The sequence below is a fragment of the Halichoerus grypus genome, chromosome 7, assembly GCF_964656455.1.
Source record: "Halichoerus grypus chromosome 7, mHalGry1.hap1.1, whole genome shotgun sequence".
Classification (NCBI taxonomy): domain Eukaryota; kingdom Metazoa; phylum Chordata; class Mammalia; order Carnivora; family Phocidae; genus Halichoerus; species Halichoerus grypus.
Window position 1 is genome coordinate 39,426,063 of NC_135718.1, and position 14,096 is coordinate 39,440,158.

The 14,096-nt window shown below is 42.2% G+C and overlaps 1 protein-coding gene across 3 annotated transcripts in view; it reads left to right on the forward strand.

The window, feature by feature from the left end:
- The first annotated feature begins 1,437 nt into the window (after positions 1-1,437).
- Positions 1,438-14,096, forward strand: part of ERCC6 (ERCC excision repair 6, chromatin remodeling factor) — a 72,323-nt gene continuing 59,664 nt past the window's right edge. The window contains exons 1-5 of one of the 3 annotated variants that reach the window (XM_036073511.2): positions 1,438-1,519; positions 4,963-5,398; positions 7,263-7,383; positions 9,287-9,398; positions 12,914-13,631. In XM_036073511.2, coding sequence (XP_035929404.1) covers positions 4,977-5,398; positions 7,263-7,383; positions 9,287-9,398; positions 12,914-13,631 — 1,373 coding nt within the window. In that variant the 5' untranslated portion in view covers positions 1,438-1,519; positions 4,963-4,976. Of the gene's footprint in view, positions 1,520-4,962; positions 5,399-7,262; positions 7,384-9,286; positions 9,399-12,696; positions 12,797-12,913; positions 13,632-14,096 lie in introns of those variants that run through there. The other 2 variants (XM_036073536.2, XM_078077448.1) reach the window with 2 other exon arrangements.

The window sequence follows — 14,096 nt, forward strand, 5'->3', positions numbered from 1 at the left end:
CTCATAATATATGGGAATAGCTCCTAACGTTTTGCCTTCCCAGGGGTACTGTGCCATCTGAACTGTTTTCCTAATCCTGTCCACACCTTTGTAAAAGTTATTAATTCTCAACTACCTAGTTTGAGTGTACCATCTGCTTCCTGTCCAAATTCTGATTGATACATGGGGGCTCACCAAAATAGTGCACATTAAAAGGGGGACCTCATCCTCAAAATGGTTGGGAACCACTCTATTTCGGGGAGAAACAGCTTTCATATTCAAGCATTAAAACTAATACCTTACCAATGCCTTTCTATTCTCAATTATTGTATTCAGGAGATCACTAGAATTCTTTATTCCTTTGTAAAAAAACAAGTTATTTTTATGTAACTTGCAGGATGACTTGAGGCAAAGGTAGATTGGTGCTGCTGACAAGAGAGATATGGTAGTATTACTGAGTATTACCAAGTAGCTTCCCAGCCCCCTTTTCCTATTGTCCAACTTCAGGCTTCAAAATGAGGAAGGCACTTCCCTACCCAGGACAAAAGATCCTTTCCTAAAAAAAAAAAACCAAAAAACCCCACCCCACCCCCCCCCCCCGCAAAAAAAAAAAAATCCCACAAAGATTCTTCCCTTAGTCACTGAGGTCACTGCTACTCCTCTGGGAGGAGCACTATCTGGCGCTGGCCCTGGAAAATCCACCCTCTCACAGGGCTGGAATCCCTGGGCTGGGAAGCTGCCTTGTTTGGTAAGGCTGACACCCCTCATGGGCTACTCCTTCCTCAGGTAAACCTCAGTTTCCTCCCTTCATTCTGAACCTAGGTGTGGATATTTTGTTTCTTCAAAAGCTCCAAGCAAAAATTCTCATTTGGCTCAAAATCCTTCTTACCTCTTTGATATGAAGACAGATAGTAAATGACTCACTAATGCCATCAAGACATTCATGTAGGCCCACTACACACACACACCACCTCCACCCAGATATGTGTGTAGGAGATGGAGGGGCAACAGAGATAAATAAGGCCTCTCCCTATTCTTTGCGTGCCAACAGCCGTACCAGAGGACCAAGAGGCAGCAACAACGTCTACCGCGCGTGGCTGTTGAAATGTGACATTCAAACCGGCTCCCTTCCCCAAGCTTATTTTCTTTGGGGTTCACGGAACACACGTACTTCTCTCTCCCTCTCTCTCTTTCTTTCTGGAAACATGTCTTTTAATTCTTATGATCGCTTTACTAAAGAGGTATTTTTTGACCAGGACTGAAGCGCGGGCCTGAAGCCGCACAGCCGGTCACCAGCCCTTAAAACACTCAACACAAATCGTAGATAGAAAGGCGGGGCTACACGAATCCCGCCAATCACGTGGTCGCGCACACTTTTCCAGGGCAGCCTGGCGCATGCGCTGTGGTCGGGTCACGCTTGGGGGCGGTGCTTACGGCGGACAAAAGACGCATGCGCCGCGGCCGGCCCCGTGTCTGCGTTCCACGGCTGGTGGCGGCGGTGGAATCTGCATTTCCGTACGGGTGGCCGCGCGGCCCTGGGGTGAGTGTTCGGGCGGCCGGGCTGAACGTCGAGCAGGGGATGTCTGGGCCCCGCTCGGACTCCCAGGCGCCCACGGCCTCGCCTCGGGCATCTGGCCGCCTTGAGGAAGCCCATCCGCGGGGCTGGCCGGGAGCTGGCCCTCGAGTCGGGCGCGCGCCTTCCGTGCCGGCGCACCTGCGGCCGGAAGTGACGAAGCAGCGCGCTCTCACCTGGGGCGGCGGGCGGCACACTACAGTGCCCTCCACGAAACCTCTATTTCTGGGTTTTGTGTCGGCCCCGGAGCGCAGGATCAGCGCGGCCCTGTTTGATTTCGATTAAAAAACTGGAGTTGTTTGTTACTTGAAAGAGAGAATCGGGGTAAATACAAGTCAGGCGCTTTGGGCATTGTTATTGTCAAGTGGGAGCGTGTAAAGGAGGATTGAGCAGTCCGTATACGAATGCTGTAACATTGATTTCCTACGTAGCATCCATCTTCACCCTGTTCCAAGCTGCAGTCATTTTTCACTCGTGTGTCTCCCATCATTTCCTTGTTGTACTGTTTCTTCCAATCCGTTGTCCATACAGTAGCCCAGGTGGTCTCTTAGGAACTTGAAATAGGTCATGCCACCGTCACCGTGTTTAAAACTCTTAAAAATCATTCCATTGTAATTGGAATAAAATCCAAGTTCATGTTTTCCTAGGTCCTTTGTGATCTTGACTACCCCTCCATCTTCACTCATGCCCCACTCCCTCCCCAGCTAGGCATGTTTACAGCCAAATCTGCAAACCAGAATCCAGCTCCTCCCACAGAAGCCCCAGTGCTCAAAGGCGAGGACAGTGAAGATACTGTTTTTCCAGATGATTACGCCTTGCAGAGTGTTAGAAGGTATTCTGTAAGATTTATACAATGAATGGAGTCTTTATCAGCAACTTTAACTCAGTTATTCATGTAGGATAAAGTAAAAAATTCTCACTGCGTTCCATCCTTCTTTCATTTCCCCAAGTGCACCAGCTCTTACCAGCCTTAGAAATTACGTTTCTTTGCAAAATGTTCATTCAGTTTTGGTCTTATTAATCCTTTTCATCCTTCAGATACTGGCTCAAGTATCACTTTATCAGAGAGGTCTCCCTTCTCATACCTACCTTTGCACTGTCAATTAGGTTCCTGTTATTTTGTCCTAAAGAATCCTGTACTTTTATAGCAGTTACCATAATTACATTTGTGGGTATAACTTATACATGAACATACATATTTAAATGTGTAAATATGTATGTATGTAATTCTTAAAATGTATGTCTTCCCCAAGAGACTCTAAGCTCTATGGTGACAGAAACTAGTTAACCTAGTACACTGTCTGGCATAATTGACTATCAAGTATTTGTTGAATGGATGATTTATTTCACTTCTGAAACTGTTTAGCTTCTGATGAGAACCTCCTGGTTTTCTGCGCTCATTCCCAGGAGACTTGCCCTTTGGTCCACCGTCATGCTCCAAGTGGCTTCTTGATGTCTCCCTCTCTCCTTCCCTCCCTTCCTATCCTAGTCCCTTCTGGCTTTTTTTTTTTTTTTAATCTATCCAGCTTGGACCCCAAGTTCAGTTACTTGAACTACTCTTCTCAGCATTTGTATCCATGCCCTTTTGTCCTTCTGTACTTCTGCCTGAAAACTCCCAACAGTGACATTTCCCCTGGGGCTGTTAATTACCAAAGGAGGAAATTGTGCAGCCTTGGGGATTGTTGGGAATCCGTGGTTTTGGGGGGCCCTCCACACCTGTCACCAGTGTTTGTTTCCCATCATTTATTCGAGATTCTTATTCTTCTCCAGCCCCTCCTTCTGCTTCCCATCTGCTTCCTTTCTGCGATTCTCATTTTTATGACTGAATTCACCAGTGATTCAGTTGTCCACATCAGATTTGTTATTTTAGACTCCTCTATGAACCTTACTTCCTTCAGCATATATGGAGTATCTTTTATGTTATCAGACCCTGGGCCAGGGGTTGAGATCTTAGCTTGTATATGTTTCTTTAGCTCCAGACCCAAAGCATTGTCCCTTCCTCTGTTTCCAGGTGGCCTCTTGTTGGTGCCTCTTCTACAGACCTGCCCTGCTGTGTTGTTATTGACATGTTTCTTCTCCCCTAGAGAATGAGCTGCTCTGGAATGGATAGTGCAAAGTTCCTGGCATCTTTGTATCCTAGGGCTTAGTCGCCAGGACCAAAGTTTTATTTAATGAGAAATCAGTGGGGCTTATTGGGAGAACTTCTGGTATTTTTATATAAATAAAGTTGCGGTGGTGAAAGAAACCTTAGTTTATTCAGTTTAATAAAAAGCAAGGCTGTCTCTTGGTTATTGCATTGCTTTTTAATGTATTTATTGGAGTTACACAGGCAATATAGTGAACACATATTCACTATTTTCATTATTCCCCCCATTCCTTCTGCTTCCTCCTCCCCAGTGGTTGCAGGTTTAGTGTGTTTCTCCAGATCACTTTGAATGCATTCCAAACATACAGATGCAGATATATTTTTTTTTATCCAACATAAATGTGTTCGTACTCTGTGATATTTTTTCAGTTTACAAGACTCTTATATCAGTGTCACTGAAAATACTTAATGCCTATACTAAACTATTGGTATGCTACAGTGAACATCCCGTATGTATGTGAGTATTTCTCTGGAATAAATATTTGGTCACGTGCATTTTAAATCTTGATAGATATTGTTAAACTGCCTTCCAAAAAAGCTTTAGTAATTTATATTGCCACCAGTATTGTGTGAGGGTGGATCTTCCTTGTCTGTATTGGATATCATCAGGCCCAACCTGTTTTTGCCAGCCTGATTGGCGAGAAATTGTATTGCACATTGAAATGGGGTTATTTTTGAGAGTACTTAATCTTTCTCAGATTCAGATTTTGGTGGTGATACTGTGTCTTGTTCAGAGTTTGTTTATTAGAGTAAATGTTCAACCTAAGTTTCTACTGGTCAGATTTGTAGAGAAGCTTGTTCCTTACTTCACAAAATTTGTGTATCACAGTTCCTCATGCCACACTGTATTGTGAATCTTTTGTGCCATAATGCAGTGAAGATGCTAACTTGGAAAGTAGTCAAATGACTTCAGTTGATTTGGAGAAGACTCTTAGGGTGTCAGTCAAGATTTTGGTTGCCAGTTTTCTTAGCTGGCACTCCAAATGTCCTTTGTTGTTGATACTGTGTTTTTTTCTTCTTGTTTGTCTTTTGTTTTTGTTTTTGTTTTTTTTGGTTAATTTTTCTTACTTATTATCAGAACTCAAGAAGATGTATAGCTTGTGCCCTTTTAAGAAAAGTAACACTTGAAACATCGAATTTATCTAATTGGAGGATTATTACTTGATGTTTCGAGAAATCAATCTTTAATTATAAAAATTTTAAGGAACTATATAAATATCAACTCTTTATAACCAAAGGCTTATTACATTTTTTTTCCTTTTAGATAGTCTGTAAAGGATGCAAAATGCGAGAATCCCCCACTCAAGTCAAACTCAGGAACAAGACTGTTTGCAAAGTCAGTATGTCAGTGATAGACAAGAAATGACAAGCAAGCAAGAGAATGATGACAATGCAGAGGTGGAGGAAAGCCTCCCCTCTTGTTCCTCTGTTAATGGACCATCCACTTCTTCTGAGGGGTGTTCATCAGAAGTTCCGAGGAGAGGGCCGGCCCTGCTGCACATCGACAGACATCAGATACAGACGGTGGAGCCGAGTGCGCAGGCCCTTGAACTGCAGGGGTTGGGTGTGGATGTGTACGACCAGGACGTGCTGGAACAGGGTGTGCTTCGGCAAGTGGACAGCGCCATTCATGAGGCCAGCCGTGCGGCCCAGCTTGCAGATGCGGAGAAGGAGTATCGATCAGTCCTGGATGACCTCACGTGAGTGTAGACCGTCTTCTCTGATTGCAGAGTTTGTGTTTACATATGATGGAGAAATTCAGATAATAGCTGTGGTATTCCAGAAATCTAGGAGATTTATAGAACCTCTTATTTGGAGGATGGAGTCAATTAGGGCAGTCCTTGACCCTGTGTGTGAACCCCAGCCCTTTCCCTCAGGAGCAGCACTGAATGTCGTAGTCAGGGTCTCAGGCCAGCTCACAACAACCTGTTTATGCATGACTTCCTAGAGAGAAATAGTGTTCTGAGTACCCTAGAACTCACAAGCCTGGGCCCAGAATGGTTTTCAGGAGAAGTGAACCTAAAGGTGTGGCGTGTGCTACTTGAGATACAGGAACACATCACCCTCCCTCCCCTCACATTTTTCTCTTGTCCTATAGTTTCTTTCCAGTTTCCTGTGTCTAAACCAAGTGTCAGTGTTTTGGTAATTTTTCAGATTTGCATTTCTGGAAATAATGTGAAGCAACTCCTTACTTTTCCTTCCTTCTGTCCTACTTGTGACTCTACAGGAAAGATGAAGTCCCATGGAAACTTCATTTGTGTGTTAGAGAAGAAGCAGGCTCTGGACCTGGGCTAGAAGGCTGGGGCAGGTGAAGATTGAACTCCTTCCCTATTGCCAGCCTGCCCTGTCTTGGCCAGTGTTCTAGGCTGTGTCAGGCAAGCATGAAAGAGGAGAGTAATGAGTGGAGGAATGGTGCAGTCTCAGATGGGGGTGGCTGGGGGAGGGGAGAGGAGGGAAGAATGAGGAGCTGTTGGCTACCCTCAGCCAAGGAGACTGTGGTACAGATGGCTGTTGGAACTTAAAGGACATGTTTTCTGCCAGCAGCTTCCTGGTGTGTTCTTTTGGCTGCTTGAGTAGCAGGTATTCTGGAATACTTGTAGTATTCCAGGTGTGAGGAGCTCAACTCCTCATAAGGAGCACACTTTTACATTTGACCTTGGAAATGTGCCTACTGCTTGCATAGGTGACATCAGAGTGCTGCAGAATTACCACGGAGATGAACACTAGATCCTTGGTGACACGTGGTTAGACTGCCAGTAACTTGCATTGATAACATCTTTTGTCCTGAAATCCACAAAGGATACAAAGAGCAGATTATACAAGTGTCAAGATTGAATTTGTCTTTTGAAAATTGGGAGTTACCATTCGTGGTGTCTGTTTTAGGAGCATTATATTAGAGATTTTTTTTTTCCCCCCTTCAAACTATAAAATATAATACTACAGCAAATAAGTCTTCAGTATTGTGAAAGAAAAATATTGTCACAGATATCTGACTTATATAAAAAAAAAAATCAGCATTTTTAGTACTTTACCAAACTTTGGGTGACTTCCAAATGAGCTTTAAAAACCCATGTATGGGTTGTTGATAATGGGGGAGGGTGTATGTGTTTGGGGAAGGATATATGGGAGTCTCTGTACCTTCCTCTCAGTTTTACTGTGAACCTAAAACTGCTCTAAAAAAATAAAATCTTAAAAAAAAAAACCCAAGCCATGTGTATGCATTTTTTTCATCTAAAAGGACAGTTTATTGCACGTTGTTTTAGCATAGTCTCTTGAATCTAGTACACACTTAAAATGCTTGTAGAGTGAATGAAACAGCTTACAAATGGGAATGTGCTGATTTCAATCAGCCAGATCAAAGAAAACACTAGCAGTTACCTTGAACTTCTAATAACCCTTCAAGTTGTAGATGTGGCCAACAAGAATATGCATTCTGGTTTAGTTTCTTTTATCTTTCAGTTAATAAGAGGTAAAAGGACATCTTTGTAGCATTTCTGTTTTCACATTACACTATTAAAAAAATGTTACCAGAGTGGAAAATAGACATTTTATTTTATTTTTCAGGTCATGTACAACATCCCTAAAGCAAATCAATAAAATTATTGAACAACTTAGCCCTCAAGCTGCTACCAACAGAGACATCAACAGGAAACTAGATTCTGTAAAACGACAGAAGTATAATAAGGTGATTCCAAATAACACATTAAGTATTGCATTTTTGAAAAAGTCATCAGTTCTGTTCATTTAATATTTGGGAAGTATTCTGAAAAATAGTTAAGACGTGAAGGAAATAGGTATAATAGAAAATTTTGAGTTCCTTTTTTTATGTTTAATATTTCAGCTATTTCCCTTTAATATCTTCTGTTAAAGAATATCTTTTAAAGTACACACATACACATATTTTTGAGAAAAGGTTCCCTTGTTGGCTTTGCATGCCGCCTTATTGATGTTTACGATTATGGTCTTCCTTGCTGTGCCATTTTCTTTTACCCAGCTTAGGCTCCTGTTTGGCATGCCGGCCTCTCCTCGGTCTCTGTGTGTTGTGTGAACTTACTTTTTTGCTTGGCTCTTGCTTGTCCTGATTATATACACTGTGTTTCCTTTTGCTATAGCCATCACCCCTCACACACTCATGCTCACTGTTCTTAGGTATTATGGTCATCACCTGGACACACTGATGGGTCTGCACTTAGGGTTGTACAACTTCAGGGTAGGGAATATCTGTTACTTATGACACTGTTTTTTTGAGGTTTGTAACATTTTTTAGAATTTATGCTTTATGAAAATATATCAGAGTAGACAGGAATGACTAGTTTTGATCATTTTATTTCTGCCATCCAAAATGATGAGCAGATATCCTTGTGCTGGCAATTGACCCACTGCAGTGAGTAAAGTCCTTGCATCTCTTATTTAAGCTTCACTAGTGATGTCTATAGACTCAGTGCCTCCTTTTGCTTTCCACATACCAGTCCATTATCTTCACCATCCCATCGTCTGTCCCCTACCTCCAGAATAGCAGCCCAAAGGTTAGAGCTAGCAGTGGCTTCAGGAAGCTGGGGTCTCCCCAAAGCAGAGAGAGGACATCTGGCCTCTTGTGCGAGCATGTGAATGAATGTTCAGAGACCTCTGACCTTGGGCTTCTGGTGGGCTGAGGTTTCAAGGAGCAGTGAGGACCAGACTTTGGGCCATTTTACGTACTAGTCTAAGTCAATTGTATATTCCTGTCTTTCTAAAACAGCCCTTTGATGGTTGGAGATAGACTATTCAGAGAGAAAGACTGTGTTTAGTTTTTAGAAAGGCTGTTTAAATGAGATGAAATGAGGGAAAACTGAAAGAAAAGGAATTCCAGTATAACATGGCATTTATACTCAGCATTTCTTCTCATCCCACTCTCATATTTGGTGTTCAGACATTCTTGAACTTGGAAGAAGAACCAGGTACCATAGGCCTAGTTAATTGGAGATGCCCTGGGAATGGCTGCATAGCTGAACTCTCGTGATGTAGAGGGAGATAAGACAAAGGGGGGTCTGGGGTGGGTAGGGTAAAAGGGTATATCCAAATGTATATTCCTTTTAAAGTCTAGTAATTGGGTAGAATACTATAAAAGACTATAAAGGACAATTGTAAATATGGTAGATGAGCAGAGGAGGCTTTTTCAAGTGTTTGAACATTTGTGTTTGTTTCTTATCCCTACAGCCATTGACCTCATAGCCTGTCGTTTGCTAAGGTCAGAAACAAAGTTTAATAATTTACCCAGTGTGCAGTGGGGAAAACCAAGTAGAGCAGTTCTACCACCTCTGTGGAGAGTCAGTACATGTGAACTTAAGTGCCCAGGCACATAGAAAGCTGGGCCGCCCAGCCAGGAGAGTGGGTGGGGACAGGGATGCCTGCCTGATGGAAATGCTTTTAGGCCTACATCCTGCTAGAAAAGTGGCAGTTGCTCAAATAAGGTGCTCTATAATAATAGCAACATATGGGATTTCTGTTTTATTTTGCTCTTGATTAAAGTTTTTAAATTTATCCTTTGTATTTAACAATAAAACACTCACTTCATTGTTGGTTTCTGTATTCAATATTTACCACTCAAGGAACAACAGCTAAAGAAGATCACAGCAAAACAAAAACGTCTGCAGGCCATCCTTGGAGGAGCAGAGGTACAAGTTGAACTAGATCATGCCAGTCTGGAGGAGGAGGATATAGGTGAGGATACTGGGAGCAGTGTCTCTTTGCTCTTGAATTGGTGCCTGATGCCTGTAGTGGTGGAGAGTATCTCCTCAGTCCTGGCCTGGGTTTCAAGAAAAATCCCTTTCTTTGCCTTACTGTTAAAACAGATTTAGGAAAATTTTACTCTCTACACCTGCAGAACCAAATATCTTAAGTTATGTGGCGGTTTTTGGAGAATGAAAGTAAATGCTTAACTCCATCTACTAGAGGCTGCTGGTGCACATTTGGTATTATGTTTAATAAATTAGGGAGCTTAACATTCTTGTGTAGTTAATTTTGTAGAGACAACTAACATCTTGATCAAATTACGTTTTTAAGCCCAGCATCATCAGTCAGCATTCATAGAATTGCTTTTACATATGTTTTTGGGATGTATTTGGCAGGTTTTCCAAGCATCACTTCTTCTGTTTAAGAAAAGCTATCTTCATTCAGGTTATACTATGGCTCTGATTTTGTTTTTATTACTGCCCAGGATGGGTGTCTTTTGGAAAATGTTTTGAAAAAATGCGTAAGCTCTGAAACGAAATACCTTTGTAGTCTCTGTGTGTGTATATGTAGGTGCGTGTTTAGAAATTGTTGGTAGCTGCTCAGTCATTTAATACTTGAAATATAAACTAAGGCTTCTTAGCATTTAAGCTTTCCAAGCAAGTATTTTCTACTAGCTCCTGAAGTTTATTCAGTAATACAGGAGAATTATTATGAAGAATTAATTGAGGCAATAGAAAAAAATATTAGAGAGATGGACTTTTAAATTTCAGTCTCTTCGAGTTCGTTTGGCCTGCGACCAAGACTTTCACTGCTGAGGTACCGTGTTTCTTGTTCCTGTCTGGCTGCCTAAAACCTGCTACTGCGTTTTACCTCCTCTTGCTTCATTGGTAAAACTTTGCCCAGGATTAATAGTTACTTCCCCAATTCCAGAAGCCCCTTTTCATCCTTGCTCCACTTGGCCTGTCTGTAGCAGCTGATACTTCTGTGCCTTCCAGGATCCCAGTCTCTCCTGGTTTTCCTTTTGGCCCTCTGACCGCTTCAGTAGGTTGTTTGTTTTTCTTTTTTGAAGGAGAAAGTCTGGGGTGGGAAGTATAGGGTGAGGGTGGGGGCATTAACAAGCTGATTCTAAAATTGATATAAAAATGTATTGGGCCAAGAAAAGTTAATCTTGAAGAAGAACAGAATATCAAGATGTGTTATCAAGCTATAGTAATTAAGACAGTGAGGTATGGGCACAAGGAAAAACAAATAGACCAATGGGACAGAATATAGGGTCCAGCAAACAGACCCACCCATATGTGGTCACTTGGTTTATGACAGATACGGCAGTGCAGTGCTGTGAAGAAGTATCATCTTTTCAGTAAGTGGTGCTTGGTTAATTCACACGAAGGTAAAATGAATCTTGGCCCATTACACCATGTACAAAAATAAATGACAAATAGATTTTAAATATAAATGTGAGTGGTAAAACAAAGCTTTTAGAATATAGCATAGGAAAGTATTTTCATGATCTTAGGGCAAAGACTTAATGAGACACAAAAATGCTCACTTGTAAAGGAAAAGGTTTGATAAGTGAGCTATATCACAACTAAACTTCTGTTCAAAAGATAGCATTAAGAGAGTGAAAAGGCAAGCTGCAGAGTGGGAGAAGATATTTGCAACACATGTATTAATTGAAGGACAGGAATCCAGAGTGTATTAAAGAACTCTTGGGAAAGGGCTAAAGACTTGAACATTTTCTTCAAAAGAGGCTATTCAGAAGGTCAATAAATCTATGAAGAGGTGCCCTAGTTCATTAGTTCGTAGGGAAATACAAATTACAACCACAAAGTGGTATGGTACCATTACACACGTACCAGAATAGCTAAAATGGCAGGAATGTAGACCAGTTGAAACTCTCAAACACTGTTGGTGGAACTTAAAATTAATAGGACCATTTTGAAAAACTGTTTGGCAGTGTCTCCTAAAGCTTAACATACCCAAAGAATTCTGTAGAAACGTATTACTGAAGGATGTGTACTGGAATATTCATAGCAACATAATTCATAGTAGCTAAAACCTGGAAACTACCCAGATGTCCATTAACAGTGGAATGGAAAAATTATAGCGTAGCTATATGATAGAATACTAACAGCAATGAAAATTAACAACTGCAACTATATTCAACAATAAGGATGAATCTCAAACATAATGTTGAGCAAAATAAGCTGACACAAGTGTACAGACATTTCCACTTACATAAAGCTCAAAGCCAGGGACAGCTTGTTTGTAGTGTTAATAGTGTGGTCAGTCATTATTTTGGGGTGGGGTAGAGACTGGAAGGTGCCATGGAGGGTGCATCTGGCGGTGCTAGTAATTTCTGTTTCTTGTTCTGGATGTTGGTGTACAGGTATGTTTTTTTCTGAAAATACACTGAGCTGTACACTTAGTATTTGTGCACTTTCTGATGTGTATTTTTCTTCACTGCAAGTTCAGTGAAAAACTGGCTGCGGCATTACTGGACTACAAGAAATGTAGATTTTAGAATATGGATTCCTCGTGTAATGTTGCCAGAGATTAAGTTCAGAGATTTCTGGGTGACTTTATATTATTATGACCGAACTTCCAGTTTATGTCCTCTGTTCTGTCAGTTTGCACATCTAACACAGTGCTGTCCAGTAGACCTGTTTGCAGTGATGGAAATGCTGTCTGTGTTGTCCGTTGTGGTCGTCCTTAGCCCCACACGGCTCGTTGAGCACTTGAAATATGGCAAGTGCACCTGAGGAAATGAATTTTCAACTTAAATTTAAATAGCCACATGATGACTATTATATTGGGCAGTGCAGAGCAAACATTTAAGTTTTACCTATTTAGGTACATGTTGATTCTTTATACATTTGCAGTTTTACTGTCTCTTGAATTTTAAGTCTGTGTGGATGCTGGTATTCGAAGTGACATGGAAACTTGGGAGATTGCTTCCTTGGGGGCTATTCTTTGATAAGGAAACAGACACATTTGTCTGTATGTTACATATGAGTAGGTCTGTCTTTGGCTGCATTATTTTAGAAAAAGTTATTGAAAATTCACCTTTTTGAGTAGGAGTATATTGAATTTGGCATGATGAATGCTATAATAAATTCATTCTCTTCTTTATATACAATATGCTTTAGTACATCCATGATATGTTTTAATTTTTAAAAAATTTTAATTTATTTTTCTTAGCATGTGCGAGTGGGGGGCGGAGCAGAGGGGGAGGGAGAAGGAGGGGGAAAGAATCTTAAGCAGACTCTGCACTGAGCGTGGGGCCCGCCATGGGGCTCAATCTCACAACCCTGAAATCATGACCTGAGCCGAAACCAAGAGTTGAAGACCCAAAAGACTGAGCCACCCAGGCACCCCCATCCATGGTATGTTTTTAAAATGTGAGTTAATCGTAGGTGCTGTTTGTTGAAGAAGTGACTATTTGTGTTGTACTCTTGGAAAGGTTTACGCTAGTGCCCACTACATTGTCATCCCTCTTTCAGAACCGGGGCCGTCCTGTCTCGGCAGCATGCTCATGCCTGTCCAGGAGACGGCTTGGGAAGAGCTCATCCGCACCGGCCAGATGACACCTTTTGGAACCCAGATCCCTCAGAAACAGGAGAAAAAGCCTAGAAAGCTAATGCTCAATGAAGCATCAGGCTTTGAAAAGTATTTGGCAGATCAAGCAAAATTGTCTTTTGAAAGGAAGAAGCAAGCTTGTAATAAAAGAGCAGCTAGAAAAACCGCAGCCTCGCTTACTTCAGAACTGAGCGCAACACTCCCTGAAAACAAACCAAATGAGCGAAGCAAAGTTCTCTCAAAAACAGATAAGCGCTTGAAAAAACACATCAAGAAGCTCCAGAAAAGGGCTCTTCATTTCCAGGGGAAAGTGGGCTTGCCAAAAGGAAAGACACCTTTGGAGTCTGACATGAGGCCGAAGGCGGAGGGCGACTCTGAGGGTGACGACTCCGAGTACTTACCCACGGAGGAGGAGCTGGAGGGGGCGGGGGGTGCCGAGCTCCTGGGAGAGGGCACGGACTATGACCTGAAGCCCGGGCTCACGCCCCGGAAACGGCAGAGAAAAGTCACGGTGCAGGAGATCGAGGATGACTTTTTTCCAAGTTCTGGGGAGGAAGCAGAAGCCGCCTGTGGAGGAGGAGGTCGGAAAGTAGTGAGATGCCGAGATGATGGAGATGAAGATTATTATAAGCAGCGGTTAAGGTCAGTCTGCAGATTGTAAACAGATTGCGCTGCTTGCTTTCTCTTAGGCCACAGGTTCATTAAATAAGAGTTCCAGATTCAGCTTAATGTATTAGACCCCCGTTTATCCAAAGTTCCTTTAGCCTTAGCCTCCTTGGACCAGCAGAGCCCCAGTGGAGCTAATCCCCAATGCTTCTAACTTCTGTATCTTCATTCAGATTTGGGGCAAGTCTCAGAAGAAAAGCTTAGGGGAAGGGCTGGGGCAAGAGGCCTGTGGAGGACCGAAGGCGGAGCCGTATGCCTTTATACTCAGGCCACCTGTAGCCAGGGGCAGGAAAAGGAACAGGCCGGCCTGTGTGGTGTATGCTGCGTGGTTGGTTTTTTCTTTTGAAGCAGGAAAGTAATTGTCCAGGACGTTCCTCCTGGAACGGAGCTGAAATTTAAGCTCTAGTGTATGAAAGAATAAGCTTGTTTTCTAAATTCCAC